The 18,584-nt window shown below is 62.4% G+C and overlaps 2 protein-coding genes across 3 annotated transcripts; one reads left to right on the forward strand and one right to left on the reverse strand.

Annotated features, from left to right (window-relative positions):
- Positions 1 to 58: 58 nt before the first annotated feature.
- Positions 59 to 5,666, reverse strand: LOC132238405 (uncharacterized). Its single transcript, XM_059703722.1, has 3 exons — positions 5,538 to 5,666; positions 3,846 to 3,979; positions 59 to 3,506 (listed from the first exon to the last, which is right to left on the reverse strand). Exon 3 carries the CDS (start codon positions 1,160 to 1,162, stop codon positions 59 to 61), a length of 1,104 nt encoding a protein of 367 aa, XP_059559705.1. The 5' UTR covers positions 1,163 to 3,506; positions 3,846 to 3,979; positions 5,538 to 5,666.
- A 68-nt stretch (positions 5,667 to 5,734) lies between these two features.
- KLHL30 (kelch like family member 30) lies at positions 5,735 to 18,373 on the forward strand. 2 transcript variants are annotated; one of them, XM_059703724.1, is made up of 8 exons: positions 5,735 to 5,842; positions 7,416 to 8,228; positions 9,408 to 9,543; positions 11,290 to 11,376; positions 11,834 to 11,989; positions 13,212 to 13,400; positions 14,099 to 14,244; positions 15,725 to 18,372. In XM_059703724.1, the coding sequence occupies exons 2-8, from the start codon at positions 7,455 to 7,457 to the stop codon at positions 15,974 to 15,976; spliced, it is 1,740 nt and encodes a 579-aa protein (XP_059559707.1). In that variant the 5' UTR covers positions 5,735 to 5,842; positions 7,416 to 7,454; the 3' UTR covers positions 15,977 to 18,372. The 2 variants fall into 2 exon arrangements, with proteins under 2 accessions (XP_059559707.1, XP_059559708.1); XM_059703725.1 differs by lacking the exon at positions 11,290 to 11,376 and having other exon boundaries at positions 15,725 to 18,373.
- Positions 18,374 to 18,584: the final 211 nt, after the last annotated feature.

Consider the following 18,584-nt stretch of genomic DNA (forward strand, 5'->3'; position numbering starts at 1 on the left):
CTCCAGGCCTGCCCTGAGTCCTTCCTCCTCGGCTCTGGGCTCAGCCTCAGAATCCTTCTCACCACCGGCCCCAAGAGGCCTCTCCGCTGTGCTCTCCTTCAGCCCCGAAGTTGACCAACTCCTGTCCCAGCCCCAGGTCCCTCTGCCCGGCTGTCCCCTGTGCACCTGGGTGCCAGCCCATGTTCTCGTGGGTCCTCCTCCCAGTGCCTGAGTGTCCTGCCCCTCGGTTTCTCTGGGGCTGGTGGCCCTGCAGGGTCCGGCCTCGGTTTCTCCTGCTGAGCTCAGGCTGCCCCTCCACGTCCCTTGGCCTCTCTTTCTGGGAAATGCGAGAGGAGCTGGGGGGTGGAGGGTGGAGAGAACAGGAGCCAATGGCAGAGGCCTTCCTGTCAGAACTGCCCTCGGAATTCCCCGGCTCAGGGAGGTGCTCACACGGGTGCATACCGGTCACCCACAGCCACCTGCCGACACACGCACCCACCCCGGGGTCCCAGGGGGCCTGGTTCCCTGTGGGGCTCCTGTCCTCAGTTTGACAGCCCTGCCCACACCACGTGGCCCAGGCAGCAGGGACGGCTGTGATGCAGGCAGTGGCAGAAAAGGTCTCTGAGCAGAGAGGGGCACTGCCCGCCCTCAAAAGTGGGCTGCCAGATCCAGAGAACTTGTGGGGGGGGGGGCACACTAGCCCGGCCACGATGAGGTTCAGCCTCTCCTGTGGCCGCCCAGGTGTCACCCACACCCTTCTCCGTGAGAAGCTGAGAAAGGGGGTGGGTGCCCCCAGGGAGCCTCCGGTGAACAGAGCATCTCGTGAACAGGTGGTGCGGACGAGCCCCGAATGGTTTGTCCGGGCCCTGGGGCAGCAGGACGATGGGCCCCAGGCTGTGGGGTTTGCCCAGGGGACTTGGGGAGGGTCCCCTGCAGCTGTTCCAGGGCCCAATAGGCAGTGTGCGGGGAGGGGCCTCAGGACTTCCTCTGGCTGCCCCCTCCCTGCAGCCAGGCCCCGACCGACAAGCACAGCAGACGAGTCGTGGGATGGAACAGCCCTCCCAGCCAGCCCACTCGGGGTCCCACAGGGAGAGACGCCTGGGAGATGTAGTCGGAGTGTTGGGCGGCCAAGGCTGCCGGGCCCAGAAAGGAGGACACAGATTTGCTGAATAAAGACTCCCATTCCTGGCTGGTCTTCACGCTGTGCTTGCTGCCCCGGGGAGAGCTGCCTGTGCCCAGAGCGGGTCCCAGCTCTGGGTGGGCACCAAGACCCGAGTCCTCATCTCGGCGTCACCATCCTTACCCTGCAGAGCCTCCGCTTCCTCCTCTGCAAACGGGTGCAGCACTGACCTGCCCCCCCAGGGTCACGGTCAGGGCAGACTGAGGTCCTGTGTGTGTGTGTGGGGGGGGGGGGGGAGCCTCTGTCCTGAGACCACAGTGACACTTGCCCACCTGCGATCATTATTCAAGGAGCAGGTTCCAATGAGCAGAGCGCCAACTCTGGGCTCCCACAAACACCTCCACGCTGCTTCCCAGCTCTTGGCCCCAAAGCATGTCTGATGGAGCCAGATGGGAGCTGCCTGGGGCTGCGTGAGCCCGGGGAGGTGTTGGGGGGGACGCCAGGAAACGTGGGCATTCGATGACTCCATCCCTGTGCTGCCTGCAGGACCTCGTTGTTCTAAGGGCCGGGCAACAGAGGGGCCAGGATGTGGGGGCGGTGGACAAGGCCTGGCCGCAGAGGTGGTCTTCTGGCTCAGGTGCTCAGGAGAGCACTGGGCAGGGCCCAGGACACCTCACTGGGACATCCCTGCCCACTCGCTGTGTCCTGGGGCAAGTCCCTCCGCCTCTGGACCGAAGTTTCCCAGCAGGGGTTTGGACCAAGGCCAGCAGGGGTGCCTCACAGCATCCTGGGTTCTGGGAGGACATGGGGTTGGGGTGGGCTGCCAGGAGAGGGGTGAGGTGGAGGCTCACACCCAGGTTTGCGGCCCGGAAGGAGGGAGAAAGCGCCTCAGTAGACACCCTGCTTCCTGGGGGTTTATATGAACGTGTTGTTCCGGGGCAGCCCCGCCCATTCTGAGCCCCTCGGCCTCGGCTGGTGCGGGGAGAGCTGGTGCTTTTCACGACATTCCAGGTGACTCTGATGCTCAGCAGCCTGAGCCCCGGCCCACTAGCAGCTCTTGTGTGGGGAGCAGGTCCCCTGCAGCAGACACTGGCCTGGTAGGGCCCGTCTGAGGACCTCAGAGCCCCTGCCCACACGGCAGACTTCAGTGAGGTGACCAGACCCAGAACAAGGTGAACCCCAGGGCTTCCCGGTGAGTTAGAAACACACGGGAGAGAGGGAGCCCTGTGCTCTCGCTGGCCGTAAGCGTGTGCAGGGCACAGAGAAGAAAACCGCTGCCAGAGGCAGTGAGAGTATCCCTCCTCGTGGCCGGAATGAACCCGGCACCTGTGCACCGATGCGCAGGTTCAGCACAAGCCCACCTTTCCCCAGGAAGGCCCCAGCTGCCCTGGCCGGGTAGTGCAGTGGTTAGAGCGTCGTCCTACTACACCAGGGTGGTAGATTTGGTCCCTGGTCAGGGCACGCAGAAGAGTCAACCAAGGGTCCGGCTAGCCTGGCTTGGTGGTTGAGCGTCGACCTATGAGCAGTTGGATTCCTGGTCAGGGCAGAAGTGACCTTCCAAGTCTTGATGTCAAGTAGGTCTCAAGACTCCCACCTTCACTGCTCCCGTCTCCGGGGAAACCGCTGCCGTGTTGGGAGCAGCCCTGTGCAGAGGCCCGTGTGTGAGGAACGGAGGCCACCGGCCCAGTCCAGCCTTTGGTGCCTGCTTGGTACCAGCTAAGAGATCCTGAAGGAGAACCACCCACAAACTGTGAGAGATCATTAATGTTTGTTGTTTTAAGACACTAGGCCGTGGGGTCATTTGTTATGCCACAGCAACAAACACATACAACAGACAAGGACATTTCAGACGGGAAGAGATCGTAATTATGGAGCCATCGTCCGTCCAACCAGCTGGTTCTGACCCCAGAAAACAGTCCCTCGGATCCACAGGCCAGAGGAAGGTGAGGCACCTCCCCTAGAAGGCTCTGCCCTGAGATACACATGCTGCAGCACGTCCTCGGGAAAGAAGGGAGTGCCCATAATAGTCCCGAGGTCGTTGTCAGCTAATTGGGGGGGATGACCTATGGGCCCGTGCCCCAAATAAATCCCAGACGGAATAAGATACCCTGAGCAAATAAGGCCATAAGACGCCGGCAGAGGGGGTGGGAGGGCCTGGTTGCGCCAGGAGAGGCTCGCGGCATGCAGGCGCCAGGCAAGCACAGGGACAGTGATACCTCCCGCGAGACAGTGCGTCACTCGCCCACGCGGGGCGACCCTGGGCTGCAAGGTGAGCACCCTTAACTTGGTGGTCTCGCTCTCCGAATCTCCCCCGGGAAGTAATCAGAGGTGGCACCATACACCCAATCGAGTCTGTTCAGAGAGGTGACTGGACAGCGCCTCCAGCGTCCTAAGGTGTGGCGGGTCCCTATGAGGATGAGAGTTAAAATCAGGCTTTCCAAAGGCCACTCCCATCAGCAGTGCTTGCGACGTTAGTGACCACGCCGGACTCAGGCACCTGCCCGCAGCCACTCTAACGACAGAGGAAGGCGGAAGGGGCAGGGGCCACTGTGTTAACGGGGGTTGTCTGACTGGCTGCATTTTCTGCTTTATATTTTTCTGTGTTTTCCAAATTCTCCACAATAAGCATGTGTGGTTTTTGTCATGAAAAGAAACCAGCAACGTATTTTTAAAAACGGGCACCACCGAGTGGTGATCTGTGATGAGGATCTGGTTTGAGCCCTGGTATCGAGTTTCCCAAACTGACCTGTCATCAAGGGGCTGGGCCTCCATGTCCCGGGAAGGTCTCCGTTCAGTGCCCAAGCTGGGCGGCTCTGGTGACAGCAGCCTCTCATCAGAACCCTGTCCTCACTTCCTCCAGCGTTAGCCCTGGTGTTCTGCCTGCAAACAGGGAGGTGAGGGGTGGTGCAGGCACACACTGAGTTCTCTGTTCCCGCTCCACCACCATCCCCTTCCACGCTAATGCCCAAGGCTGGGGGAGTCCTAAAACTGTCCAGGGCTGCGCTGGGCTGGGCTGGGCTGGGCTGGGCTGCGCTGGGCTGGGCTGGGCTGGGCTGGGCTGGGCTGGGCTGGGCTGCGCTGGGCTGGGCCGGGCTGGGCTGGGCTGCGCTGGGCCGGGCTGGGCTGGGCCGGGCTGGGCTGGGCCGGGCCGGGCTGCGCTGGGCTGGGCTGGGCTGGGCTGCGCTGGGCTGCGCTGGGCTGGGCTGGGCTGCGCTGGGCTGGGCTGGGCTGGGCTGGGCTGAGTCGGTTAGTCTGCGCTGGGCCGTGCTGGGCTGAGGAGGGCAGCATAGACCCAGGAAACCTGTGAGTGAGCGAGTGTGGAAGCGCCCAGGGAGCATGTGTTAGCTAATCACTCATTGCAGTCGTTGTGGAGCAGCTGTGCCCCCCACTGGACGGCACGCACCCTGAGAGCTCACAACCATCTCCTCAGCAGGCAGCAGGGCCAGCAGCCGTGCCGGTGGGGCAGGAGCCATCTGTCCCGGACCCACGCTCCCCTGGAGAAATTACCTAACATTGCCAGGAGTGAGGGTGTCCCCCTGCGGGCACAGGCCCCTCGGCACTATAAGAGCATCAGCCAGCCGCCTGGCGTGGCTCAGTGGTTGAGTGTTGACCCATAAGCCAAGAGGTCGCTGGTTCAATTCCTGGTCAGGGCACACGCCCGGGTTGCGGGCTTGATCCCCAGTGTGGGAGACAGCCAATCGATGTTTCTCTCCCTCTCCCTTCCTCTCTCTCTCAAATCAATAAAAACATATTTTTTTAAAAAGAGCATCAGCCAGTCCCTAGTGGACATTGGGAGGCCTCTGTCAGACTTGGCCCAACCTGGCGTGGCCCCGCACACCCAGAACGGCTGTGTTAGTGAAGCCTTGGGGAGGAAGGGGGGCTGACAGGTCCCTGCAGGCCCTCGGCTCAGAAGCTTTGCTCTGGGAGATTTCGGAGACCCCTCTCGGTGTCCCAGCCAGAACGCAGGCGGCCTCGATGCGGCCCCGTGACCCCCCGTGACCGTGACCGTGTGCACCAGCACTGCCGCGAGGCCCTGCTGCTGGGTTTGAGATGACCCATTTCGCGGCCCTCTTCGGCTCTCACACTAGTAAAGACACCACGGCAGCCGCGAGGCCATGATACAATGGGGTCAAGGTCTCAGGATCCCGCGTCCCCGCCACCGAGACGGCCCCGCTGCCACCAGGGACTCCCGTGTGGACGCCTTCGCTGACCAACTGCCTTTCTGGTGACCAGCCCTCCGTCCCGCTTGGCAGAGAACAAGAGGCACGTAGGTGCCTGTCAGTAACCGTGGAGGAGCGAGTGCCGTCAGCCGAGCTGGGGCCTCTGGGTGCCCCCCTGGGACCCCAGCACAGGCTCACTGTCCATCTCCCAGACGAGGAAGGAGGAGGGAGCCGCAGCCCTCAGTCAGCCCACAGGGAGGGGTGAAGCCCAGACTCACCCCCGTCCTGCTCTCCGTCCCGGCCCCTGGTCCCAGAGGCCTCGGCCTTGCTGCCGTGATGAGGCTCCTTTGGGCTTTCAGAGCGGACAGCCCAGGCGGAGACCACACCGATCTCCTCCCCCCACCGGCCCATCCCTCACGGCCTGCCCCCCCCCCGCCCCTCCCAATGCAGACAGAGGCTAAAAATACCCTTTGGGCCCCACGTGGCCACTCAGCCCAGCAGGCCCTCCAAGCCCCTCGGCCAGCTGGCCAGTCCTACTCTCCGGCCGAGTCCTCAGCAACCGGGTGCAGGGGCCCACTGAGAGGTAGGTCCGGGGGCTCTGGAGCGGGCAGGCAGGAGGGGAGGGGAACTGGGAGATAGTGGGTTACGGTGGCAACGTCCGCGGGCTTGGCAATCACAGTGCTGGACACTTTGAGAGACTCCAGATCATGGTCAAGCCCGGCCCTCAGGGTGGGGTGGGGACTCAGACTTTCCTCTGTGCCCAGCAAGGGGGAAGCTGGACCACACCCCAACTGCAGCCAGGGCCACAGCGCCCCGCATTCGGCTGGAGCTGGATTAAGGCCCTTCCTTTGCTGCCCTGCCTGCTCAGCCCACCTCACCCCTGGCCCGGACAGGCACCGGTTGAGGCGCTGGGACCCTCCAGAAGCCGCACCCTGAGCTGTTACTGCCGGGTGGCAGGTGTCAGCAGACCATGCTCTGGCCCCATAGGAATGTGGTTGGGCACTCCCGCCCCCGGGGCCTGTCATGGTAGCAGTGGGCCAAAGGAACCCAACAATGACAGGAATGCAAGGCCTGGGGACAGCGGCTGGCCCACTAATCTCCAGCTCACCCCCCTTCAGAGGGCAGAGCTGCCATCACCAGCCAGAGGGCCTCCCTGGGGGTTAGGGAGGGGATGGTATCAGGCCGGGCCCGCTGACCCGTCCTGTCCCGGCATGAGCCCAAGAAGGTGCTCAGGACCCCAGGTGGGTTCCCTGGGTCCGCCCCTGCTCTGTCGGACGGGGAGGGGCACCAGCGGGGAGGGGAGGGACCGTCAGCTCAGCAAGGCCTCCCCACCCCACGGGCCCGCATGGTTCCCAGCTTCCGTTTCTGGGGCTTTGTCCCCAGGGACGACGGCTGCGGAAGGCGCCCCCTGGTGGACAGACTGTTTCTCTGGGGTGCAGCTCCTTGCAGCTGTGGGTAACTCCGGAAGAAAGCCTCCATGCAAACTGTTTCCTTCTCTGGGGAGGCTTTCTCAGAGTTAAATATCAGAAGAACATAAATCAACGTGCGCATAACTCAATAAGCCCAGAAGCGATTTGCTGACTCGGACGAAATGAACACTGGGCTGAGACATCCCACTCCAGGAAGTGCACCTGGGTTTGTCTTTACCAACCTATACCCAGAGACGGCGGGAACCTGGGGGTTCAGCCGCGGTTCCCCAGTCTGGCTCCCCCACTTCCTGCGGTGTGACCATAAACAAGTGCTACTCTGTGCCTCAGTTTCCTCATCTGTAAAAGGGACGCTAAGAGCATGCACCCCACAGGCAGGTCTGTGTGGCGAAGGCCTGAGCCACCCTTGGGATGTGGCCACGCGCACGGGGGCCTGTCAGCGGGAGCTCCTGCAGGGACTGACCACACAAGCCCTCCACCATCAGCCTCTCCACCGGCAGATGAGGGAGCTGGGGCCAGAGACAGCCATGGCTCCCCCAGGGCACCAGCAGGGTCGTAGCTGGCGAGGCTCCGTGTGACCAGGGAGGGCGGGGCGGAAGCCTCTCCATGTCCCCAACGCCCTCCCCAGCCATGCGGATCCGGAGCAGGGGAAGCCGCCAGGTGGGGGGTGGGAAGGGCTGGTGTGAATGAGACCACCCGCCCCAGCTCACCCGCTTCCTTCTCGCCCAGGAGCTTCTTCCGGGGGCTGGCCGCGTTGGCTCCGCAGTCATGGTTCGGAACGTGGACGACCTGGACTTCCACCTGCCCTCGCACGCCCAGGACATGCTGGACGGGCTGCAGCGGCTGCGCTCTCAGCCCAAACTGGCCGACGTCACGCTGCTGGTGGGCGGCCGGGAGCTGCCTTGCCACCGCGGCCTCCTGGCGCTCAGCAGCCCCTACTTCCACGCCATGTTCGCAGGCGACTTTGCCGAGAGCTTCGCGGCCCGCGTGGAGCTGTGGGACGTGGAGGCTGCCGTGGTGGGGCAGCTGGTGGACTTCGTGTACACGGGCCGGCTGACCATCACCCAGGCCAACGTGGAGGCCCTGACACGCACGGCCGCGCGCCTCCACTTCCCCGCCGTGCAGAAGGTCTGCGGCCGGTACCTGCAGCAGCAGCTGGACGCCACCAACTGCCTGGGCATCTGTGAGTTCGGGGAGCAGCAGGGGCTGCTGGGCGTGGTGGCCAAGGCCTGGGCCTTCCTACGGGAGAACTTTGAGGCGGTGGCACAGGAGGACGAGTTCCTGCAGCTGTCCCAAGACCGGCTGGCCACCTGTCTGGCCAGCGACCTGCTGCAGGCGCAGCCAGAACAAAGCCGGCTGGAGGCCCTGCTGCGCTGGGTGCGCCACGACCCACAGGCCCGGGCCGCCCACCTGCCTGAGCTGCTCCACTTGGTGCGCCTGGATGCCGTGCCCAGGCCCTGCGTGCAGCAGCTGCTGGCCACAGAGCCACTCATCCTGGAGTCGGAGGCGTGTCAAGCAGCCCTGTCCCAGGGCCATGATGGGGTGAGTGGGGGGAGCAGGGAGGGGAAGCTCAGACACTCCACCTGCTTGGGGATGGAGAGTGCACCACGCACCCCCAAGTACAGATTGTGCCCATGGGTGTCAAATGTAAGGAGAAGGGGAGCAGAACACAGGCAGGCATGGCAGCCGGCTACCACCTGCCCCTAGGAAGCTGCTTGAGCTTTTATAAGTGCAATTTCCTATCCTGCTGGCAGTGGGGCTGGCAGGCAGGGCAGGTCCTGATGAAGTGACAGGCCAGGGTGTGGCTGGGACAGGGAGCCGACAGTCCACCTGCTGCTTGCCCAGGCCTTGCTCCAGAGGATGTCTCAGCAACCAAGTCTGGAGACAAAACCGTGCTCAGGCCAGGGATGAGGTGCGAGGTGGCCCTGTACCGCCAGGCACAAAGGCCAGCCCTGGGGTAGAGCCAGCTGGGGGCCCTGCCCTGTGAGGTAGTCACCTTGTAATTGCTGGTGGAGGGAGGTGCGGGCATCCATAGGAGGGGCCAGTGGAACCCTTAGGTCCTGGGAGCTCTGGACAGTGGCTACTTACCAACTAGGGTGGGGCCATTTCAGCATTTCTCACCTGCCAGGGCCATCCGAGTTGGGTGTGCACATGCGGGCCCAGGAGAGCAGGGCTCCAGGCGCAGGGGGAGGCTTATGTGGGGGCTTGGGGACAGCCTGGGGTCAGTTCCAAAGGTGGGTGCAGGAACACCTCTGGCAGGTGCATGGTTGCCACTGGAAGGAGAGCTGCTCTCACGCTCAGGGCACAGGGGCAGCTGTTCTGTGCTTTGATGCAGTCACCTCACATATGGGCATACGCACACACATGGGCACATGGGCACACACGGGCACATGCGCACACACACGGGCACATGCGCACACGCACACACACGGGCACATGCACACACATGGGCACATGCACACATCGACACATGCACACACATGGGCACATGCACACACGGGCACATGCACACACGGGCACATGCACACACATGGGCACACACACAGAGGCCTACACACTGAACCTTACCCACCCACACATGTGCACCAACACGGAAGCACACCTGTGGACCCCTGTCCCCAAATGTCAAGGCTACTACCTGCCTCAGAAAACACCGCCAAGGCCTGCCAGCGCAGGGACAGCCGCCACCCTTCCCTCTGACTGCACCCTCCTGGCCCACAGGCACTGCCTGCCCTGCCCCAGCAGCTGGAGGAGGTCCTGGTGGTGGTGGGCGGCCGGGCCCTGGAGGAGGCTGAGGAGGGCGCCGAGGAGCCCGCCCCCCATCTCGAGAACTTCGCTTTCTACAACACCAAAGCCAGTGAGTACTCCAGCGTCCAGAGCTCCGCCTGCCACCGATAGGAGCCCTTGTGAGGTGCACAGACAACAGGCCCATCCTGGGTGTGCCTGGGCCTCAGGGGGCTGTGGGCGAGACTGGGGGAGGGGAAGCTGACAGTGGGGGGCAGGTCCCCTTCAGCCAAAGCCCTCAGTTTTGTCTTTTAGGCCATGGGACCCCAATAAGGGGTTCTGCTGCCCAGACCACACGGTATGGGATGGGTGACCTGGCAGCTGCTTCCTCTTGGTGCCCTGTGCCTTCAGTGCCCCTGTGGCCTCAGCGTCGGGTGCAGGCAGCCTGGGGGGGGGGTGAGCACTCAGGTTCTGGATCTGCCCGAATGGGATTCTAATTGCAGCCTCTGAGCAGGTCACTTTACCTCCCTGAGTCTCGGTTTCCTCATCTGTGAAATGGGCTCCTTTGCACAGGGGCCAGCCCTGCCCTTTGGATGTGCCTCTCCTGCGGGGGGTGGGGAGGGCACATTGGCCCAGGCAGATCTTTGGGCAACACTGATGCAGGCTGGCGGGTGTCCTGGGGCTGCTGGGCAGGTCCCCAGACACCCCCATGGCGTCAGTGTCTGGCGGGCTTGGGGCCGGCTGTCCTAGGTCAGGGGCTGACGAGAGGGGATTTCGGGCCTGACATCAGAAAATGAGCTCGGCTGGCTCAGCCCCGAAGCAGCTGTCCCTCGGATCCCACTGGAGGGTGGCAGGGGGATGCTGGCAGGCAAAGGCCTGGTGACTGACTCCTGGGCAATCCCCATGGGGTGGCACAGACATGAGTCAGGAGGGCACACAGCCCCTGCCCAGCAAGGCCCGAAGTTCTGCGTGTTCTGAAAACTGTTGTCAACAATAAACAGACTTTTCCAAGGGACATCCCCAAGGTTGTGTCTCTCCCACAGCCTTCTCTAAAAACCCAAAATGTGTCCACTTAGAGGACTTAAATATTCCCACCTTTATTGTCTCATTTTTATCTTCTCAAAGCATTCCTTGCCTCAGCTGACCTCACGTAGCTCCACGAAGGCAGGTCTGACTCGGGTGCCTTCCTCTGTCCTAAAAGCTACCTTTGGCTGAGCAGTTGCTGTGTGACAGACACATGGCATCTCATGTTGTCCCCACATCCCTGGGAGCTGGGAATTATCCCCATTCCACAGATGAAGAAACTGAGGCCAGGCTTCCCCAGGCCACACAGCTGGTGCCTGAGAGCTGGGTGTGGACCACTCTGCCCAATGCAGGCCCACGTCTGGTCCCCTGCATCCCCCTGGTTCACGTGAGCACAGAAGGGGCTCAAGGCAAATGCGTGAGGAATTTGGGAATGAATGATGTTTCTGTTATAACCCACTAGTGACTAGAGAACAGGCCCTTTAACCCATCATCCCTCTGATGGAGGTGGGACCAGACCAAAAGGTCCATTTGGGGTCAGTGGGGTCAACTGCAGGGTTGTGTGAGAGCAGCGTCTGGAGCCTGGCCACCTCTCGGCTCACCCTGGGGCCGGGCTGTGACTGTCTGGGTGCCAGGCTCCAGGGGGCCACCAGGAGCCGGGCCTGGCAATGCACATGGAGCACCAGGGCCGCCTCGGGCCCCGCCCCCTGGGGTGGCCCCCACTTCTGCGGCAGCAGAGACCCCCTTACCCTTTCGCTGGTGAGGGGACGGCTCTGCACCAGGGAGCAGAGGAGGTGTGAGGGGCAGAGGCCCAGCAGGGAGCCCTGCATGCTGACCCTGCCTCTCCTCCTGCCAGAGAGGTGGACGCCGCTCCCAGACTTCCCCGACTTCCACAAGTGGGGCTTCTCCCTGGCTGCGCTGAACAACAGCGTCTACGTCACAGGTGGGCAGACGGGGGCCCCCCTTCGCTTGGTGGGATCCCACAGTTTAGTCAAGACTCTTCCGGAGCTTTTCGTGGGGTGAAAACGAGGGCATTTTAGGGCCACACGTGGGTGCAGGGAACAGTCCCTGCCTGACGTGGACCCAGGTGGCCTTGCCACGCTCCGCAGCCGGGTCCTCCCAAGACGGCACCGTGTGAGGGGAAGGGGTCACTGCCTCTCATATCGCAGAGCTGCCAGGGTGGGGGTTTGAACCACTGATCTTGCGCCCGTTTGTGGAGCAGGAGGGACCTGTCCGAGCCACCCAGCTAGGCTGGGCCACCGTGGTCCCACCCAGCCCGGGGTCCGGCAGCACGGAGGCCTGGCCTGGGGAGAAGGGAGCAGGACCCTGGATGCCCAGTTCCCACGGGCTCAGAGACCCCAGGCTGACGGGCACCTAAGGGACAGAACCTCTCCTGCCAGGTGGCTCTCGGGGCACCAAGACAGACACCTGGTCAACCACCCAGGCCTGGTGCTTCCCCATGAAGGAGGCAGCCTGGAGGCCGGTGGCCCCCATGCTGAAGGCCCGCACAAACCACGCCAGCTCGGCGCTCAACGGGGAGATCTACGTCATCGGCGGTAAGGCTGCCCGCCCCATCGCCCAGGCCGCCTCCTGCTCCTCTGAGCCCCTCCCCACCTCTCTGCAGCCTGGCGGCCTCTCAATCCTGCAACAATGGCTCCCCACCCCCATGCCCTCACCTGGGACCAGAGAGCCCCCATGCTGGCCCCAGGGACGAAGGGCACTGCCCCTGCTCCTGCCTTCAGGAGCTCACCGTCTGGGGTAAACAGGACCCATGCCAGGGCTTCCGGGCAGGCTGGGCAGCAGAATTCCCCCTGGGCTGTGCCACTGGACATCCTGGAATGAGGCTCAGGCTTGCGGTAGCCAGCGCCGGTGACTCTGATGCACTCCAGGGACCCAGGAAACAGGACGGGTCAGTCCCCAGAAGGAGACCCTTGAAGGGCTGGCCTCCAGCTGCCAGCAGAGAGAGCTACTCCCATCCCAGAACCTCAGGTCGGGGTCCCCTCCTCAGTACGGGGATCCACAATGGGTCCCTTTGCTGTTACCTTTGCCCCAGCAGGCCCCGCCCGAGGATGGGCACCCACCTTAACTCCTTCCTCCCAGAGCCCCCTCAGAGTCACCCCGGAGACACGTGTGGTTGGATGAATATTGAAAAACAAAATGCATTTGTTGAGCAAGTTTCCCAAGGCCTCTGTAGGGGACCCACTGGCCCCGAGGCCACTCCGAATTCCTCCTGTGCTGGCCAGCCCCTCGTCCCTCAGAGCTTGTCATGCTCTCCCCAAGAGCAGAGGGCATGCACAGGTCCTGAGCCCCAGGAACTCGGGGTCCCCAGGCTGGCCCTGCCACCCAGCGCAGAGCCCAGTCATCACCACCCCCAGGCTCTGCGGGGCTGGGGTGGGGGCTACCTACAGCCCCCACGATGAGAGGCCTGGGGGCTCCCACCAGCACCCCTCCACTGTGCCGGGCTCTGAGGGGTTGGGAGTGGCTGGGCTTTACTGCGAGGCCCCATTACCATCCTGGAGGTAGGAATTCCTGCCTACGGGTGCCCACCTCCCATGCCACTTCTTGGTCATGTGGCCTTGGGCAGATGCCCTCACCTCTCGGACCTCACTTCCCTCTGAGATGGAGGACAGGCATCTGCCTATGAGGCCATGCCTCCCACTCCCTTCCCCTCCTGGGGCGCACGCAGGGCGGTCCCTGTCTCTCTACAAAGCCCAGGCCCTGCATTTCCGGGAACCTGCCCTTGGCCCCGCCCCCTGCAGCCCTGTCCTGCCCTCACAGGCACCACCCTGGACGTAGTGGAGGTGGAGAGCTACGACCCCTACACGGACACCTGGACGCCTGTCAGCCCGGCCCTGAAGTACGTCAGTAACTTCTCCGCGGCCAGCTGCCAGGGCCGGCTCTACCTGGTGGGCTCCAGCGCCTGCAAGTACAACGCGCTGGCCCTGCAGTGCTACAACCCCGTCACAGGTGGGGAACCAGTGGACATGAGGGGCCCAGGGGGGAAACGAGGGGTCACCTGCACAGAGCCACAGCCCCCACCTGACTAGCGGCCAGGGGGCTGGGGGCAGAGTGCCCAGGGCAGTGACAGGGACGCCCAGCCCCAGATCTGGGAAGCTGTCTGGCAGCTGTATCTGCCTGGAACTGGCCTCATGGCCGGGAGCAGTGGCCTGGACCCACCAGGCCCAGTGGCAGCAGCTCGGTCTCTGCGCTTTGGGGCAGAGTTTGGCTCCAGCTGGGCCGTCTCCGGCTCGGTGGCCCTCCCAGCCCAATCTCTCGCCCCCTGTTCTGTCCCCTGGACTGTGGACATGTTCTAGGACCCATTCTGCAGGATGGGTGTGAGGGTCCCACAGGAGACCAGCTGGCCCCAGGGTCAGGTGGGGCCCCAGGTTCCCAGACCAAGGGGACGGGGAAAGACGGAGGAGAGGCCCAGGGTGCCGGTGAGGGTGGGGTGGCCGCCAGACCAAGGCCCTGCTCAGGACCTGAGGATGAGGCTCTGAGGGCCTCCCGCCCCTGAGCCCCTCCCGCAAGCCCCCCACAACCCTCCCCCTGTCCAGAGAAAGTGAGGTGCGAGCAGTGGGCTCGGGTCTGTGGACATGCAAGGGCTCACTCCCCAGCTCAGAAGGGGGTGCTGACTTGGAGGAGCCTCAGACCCTGTGTCCCCACAGAAGCCTGGAGTATGATCGCCTCGCCCTTCCTCCCCAAGTACCTGTCCTCGCCTCGCTGTGCGGCTCTGCAGGGGGCGCTCTACCTGGTCGGCGACAACACCAAGAAGGTCTACGTGTACGACCCCGGGGCCAACCTGTGGCAGAAGGTGGGCCTCAGCCTTGCCTCCCAGTGTGACCCCCGCCCCCCAGAACCCGGACACCACAGAGAGCAGGCCTGTGGACAGCGGGACCTGGGGGTGTCCCCACCGGGGAGGACAGTGAAGGGGAGATGAGACCCAGCGCCTGGGCTGAGACCGTGAGATGGGAGAGCCAAGGACGGGGAGGGAGTGTACTGGTCACTCTGAGTGCTCTGACCCCAGCATGGGGCGGCCTGTCCTCGTTGGGCGCAAAACCAGGCTCAGCCAGAAGTGCTTCAGCCACACTGAGGGCCAGGCCCAAGAGGGAGGGAGTCTCCGTCCACAGAGGTAGTCAAGCCAGGGTGCAGATTCCTGAGCGGTGGGTGGGTGGGAGCAGCCAGCTTCTTAGCACCCCCTTCTCTTCTGCCACTGGTCCAGGGCAGGGAGTGGGAAGTGGGCATCTGGAGACTCGCCCTCGGGGGCACCAGAGCCCTGACCCTTCTCCTGTTTCTTCTGGAGAAGGAGGGCAGTGCCCGGAGCCCGCCGTGGCCTCAGCACTAGTCAGTGCTGGGCCCTCCACCTGCCCTGAGATTCCCAGTCCCTGGAGCCCCAGGAGGCGGCTCTGCTTCCTGCAGCCGCCCCAGGCCTGGCCACACAGGGCCGCCGCGATCCCACTGCCCACAGCTGTCCCCTGGCGTCAGTGCTCAGCTGACCAGAGGCCCCATTACGGTGGCACAGCAGGTGCAGGGCACACGCTGCCAGGCAGGGCTTTCTTCCCGGGTCCGCTCAACTGGGCCTCGACTCACGCCACTGCTCTGGGCAGGGCCCCAGCCATGTAGCGGCACTTGCCCTCTCCAGGCCCGAGGTGGGTAGCGGGGCGGGGGGGCGGGCGGGGGGAGAGAATAACCACCCATCACTGCCTTCAGGTGCAGGCCACAGACAAACCTCTCCTTACTGCCATCCGGGCTCTTCCAGGAGCGCCCACATCTCTCTTGGACCTTAGGCGGCTGCTGGCCCTGACCCACACTCCTACCCAGGACACTCCTGAAGCCAGGGGCCAAGGCCAGGGGTGCAGGGGCCGAGTGAGGGGCCCATGGAGCACGTGGCCCCACACATGCGTCTGAGGCTGAGGCCACATCTGTCCCCTTCAGGAGAGCAGCTGAGAATCAGAGGCTCAGCCCAGACCTCACCCTGGAGGCAGCTCCAGGCTCAGGACTCCCCGCCCCCTCACCCCAGCTTCCAGAAATTAGCAGATTTGGGCCCCGGGGAGCACTAGGGGGCTGGAAACATCACCCTGGGCTGGGAGCCGGAGGGAGGCGGGTAGTGGGGACTCCCCACAGAAGGAGCTGGAGGGGAAAGAGCGTCACAGGGAGCCAGGGTGACATCCCAGGTCCCACGTGTGCTGGTGCCCTGGACGGGACGTTGGGCGGGGTGCTGGCATCCTCTCTGCACGTCCCCTGGTCACCACACTCTGGCCACCCACTGGACACTGACCACTGACCACCCACAGGTGCAGTCCCTGCATAGCCTGCACGAGAATGGCGCGCTGGTGCCGCTGGGTGACGCACTGTACTTGACGGGTGGCCGCTGGCAGGGCATGGATGGTGACTACCATGTGGAGATGGAGGCCTACGACCCTAGGAGGGACGCCTGGATCCGCCACGGCGCCCTGCCCCGCCTCTGGCTCTACCACTGCGCCTCCACCGTCTTCCTGGACGTCTCCAAGTGGACCCAGCCCTTCAGCCCCATCCAGGAGCACTGAGCGGCTCCCCGGCACCCCCAGAGGCAGCCAGCTGACCCCCCGTGGGAGCACCCCGTTTAGTTTTGCTTGTTTGTTCACTCAGCGGGGGCTGGACTCAGGGCACCAGGGACATCAGAGGGACATGGTTTTGGTCTCCGCGGCCACTACACCAACGCTGAGCTAACCCGTGGCCGCGCTGGGACTCTGACACCCAAAGAGAGGGAGGAGCAGCTCCCCGGCCCACAGGGGTGTCTGAGACCTCAGAGGAAGGAGCAAGGGTCCGGGAAGCATTGAGAACTCAAAGGACTGGCCCTGGAGAGGAAGGTGCACAAACGAGGGGTGACACAGAGTGGCCCGGGCGCTGGAGCCGCTGGGGAGGGTGGGCAGCCTGGCCCCCAGCTGTGTGACCACAGCTGGGCCTTTACTAAAGGAACGCACCACTGCCCACTGCCACCTGCAGCCCAGCGGGAGGAAGAGGCAAAATAGGGACCCAACCTCACTCTCATGTTTGCCCCCGTCTCTCCATAGCGCCTCCCTGACCAAACCCAACCAGAATCAGAGGGAAGACAGGCCACTGACACTGTGCGTAGCGGCCAGCCTGAGGGGGCAGACAGCAGGCGGGGGAGGGTGGACAGGGTGCCTCGGGCCGTGGAAGCTTTGTAGCATACCAGCACACCCTCACAAGGTGCTCGTGTAACGGGACAGGTGTGATTCACACAAGGAGCACCACAGAGCAGGCCAAGCCATCCTCTTCCCATATCAAAGTCCTAGGGATGCAAGGTTTGGGGCTACTGCGGACTTCCAGAAAGGCGGGTGGACAACCTTGGAACACCTGCAAAAGCCCACCAAATCCTCAGGCCCATGAGGGTGAGGCGGGGAAACCACCTCCCCAGCACCAGGGTGCTCATGTCCGCCAGGTGCGTGCGTGCTGTCTTTCCCACAGACAACGTTGGGTAAACTGAGGCACCACCACCCGCCCAGCAGACCCCAGTCTTCAGTGAGCACACGATGTCCTCCGTCGCCAGGCTTAGCATAGCCTCCTTGGGCTCAGCTCCCTTAAGGTCCCAGGTGAGTCAGGGCCTGGGGATGTTTCCAACCACTTCCATCTGACTTGGGTTTTCTAGGACATCCCAGACAGGACCCTTTCACTGAGCATCTTCCCTGGACTAGGCAGGGACAGTGATTGCTAGAATCAGGCAGTTGACACTCCCATGGAAATGTTTGTAATTAAATGAACTGGTCACATGACAGTTCGCTGTAGTCAATTTCAAGCACTGCTCCACTTGGTAGATCAACCAGTTGGCCCAGTGGAAACTGACTACAACAGGTTCTTTTAAAAAAATTCTTTTCATTGATTTCAGAGAGGAATGAAGAGAGAGAGAGGAAGAGAGAGAGAAACATCCATGATGAGAGAGAATCACAGATCAGCCTCCTGCACACCCCCTGCTGGGGACCAAGCCTGCAATCAGGGCATATACCCCGACCGGGAATTAAACCATGATCTCCTGGTTCATAGGTCACCACTCAACCATTGAGCCACACCAGCCGGGCAGCAGGTTTTGAATAAGGTTTCATTCAGTGTCATTCCGTTACAGTGTTGATGAGATGCCGTGCGAACTTGCCTCTTGTCTATGTTAGTGAAGTCCTGGAACCTGCCAGAGGCGTTAGGTGAGGGATGACGGTACTGACCTGGAACCTGTGAGCGGCTCACGAGTGGGTGGTCCGAGCCACAGACAGGTGAGGATGCCCCCGCTCCGGGCGGTGTCACTCATCATCGCTCCCAGTGCGGGACACTCGCCTGAGCCCCAGCACCAGGCACAGCAGGGCGGCCAGGCATGAAGCGATGAGTGAAGCATGACATGGGTTGTGGGAGGCCTTCGTGGAGCGAGCTCTTCCCTGTGTGGAATGAACACCAGGAGCCCACGGGGCTTCCTCAAAGCTGATGGGCTGCCCCAGGGCTTCTCGGGACCAGGGGCTGGAGTGATTTTGGTCACGGCCAACTTGGGCTCAGCTCCTTTGGTTCCCAGGTGAGCCACGATCACATTTAAGAATTTGATTCTTGCCCAGCTGGTGTGGCTCAGGGGTTGAGCGTCAACCTATGAACCAGGAGGTGATGGTTTGATTCCCAGTCAGGGCACATGCCTGGGTTGCCGGCTCAATCCTCAGTAGGGGGCATACAAGAGGCAGCCTATCAATGATTCTTTATCATCATTGATGTTTCTCTCTCTCTCTCTCTCTCTTTCTCTCTCTCTCTCTCTTTCCCTTTCTCTCTGAAATCAATAAAAATATATTTTTTAAATATTACTCATTCTCTGATAATTAAAAAATAATAATAATTTGATTCTTGCCAAAATGGTAAATATAGTCATGGATATCTACCCTTTTGCATTAAATTGAAAGGTGAACTAAAGTGTAATTTTTTAAATTAATCTATTAGAAGCATGATAATGTTACCGGTGAGACAATGAGACCTCATTTCCTGTCCTGAAGGAAAGATTTCAGTCAAGAGACAAAGTGCAGCAAAGGAAGGAAGAAGTTATTGCCGCAGCCAACGCACACTTAGGTGGAACGTTTATGAAAGCTGGGGAGGGAAACAAGGACGGGTCTAGCACAGAAGAAGCCACAGAGA

Source organism: Myotis daubentonii, chromosome 7, assembly GCF_963259705.1.
Source record: "Myotis daubentonii chromosome 7, mMyoDau2.1, whole genome shotgun sequence".
NCBI classification, from domain to species: Eukaryota; Metazoa; Chordata; class Mammalia; order Chiroptera; family Vespertilionidae; genus Myotis; species Myotis daubentonii.

Bases quoted from the DNA above. Each gene is read 5' to 3' on its own strand.
- LOC132238405 (XM_059703722.1), bottom strand. From the start codon at position 1,162: ATGGGAGTCTTTATTCAGCAAATCTGTGTCCTCCTTTCTGGGCCCGGC.
- KLHL30 (XM_059703724.1), top strand. From the start codon at position 7,455: ATGGTTCGGAACGTGGACGACCTGGACTTCCACCTGCCCTCGCACGCC. The intron at 11,377-11,833 runs GTGGGCAGACGG...CTCTCCTGCCAG, and splicing joins CAACAGCGTCTACGTCACAG to GTGGCTCTCGGGGCACCAAG. The intron at 14,245-15,724 runs GTGGGCCTCAGC...GACCACCCACAG, and splicing joins GGGCCAACCTGTGGCAGAAG to GTGCAGTCCCTGCATAGCCT.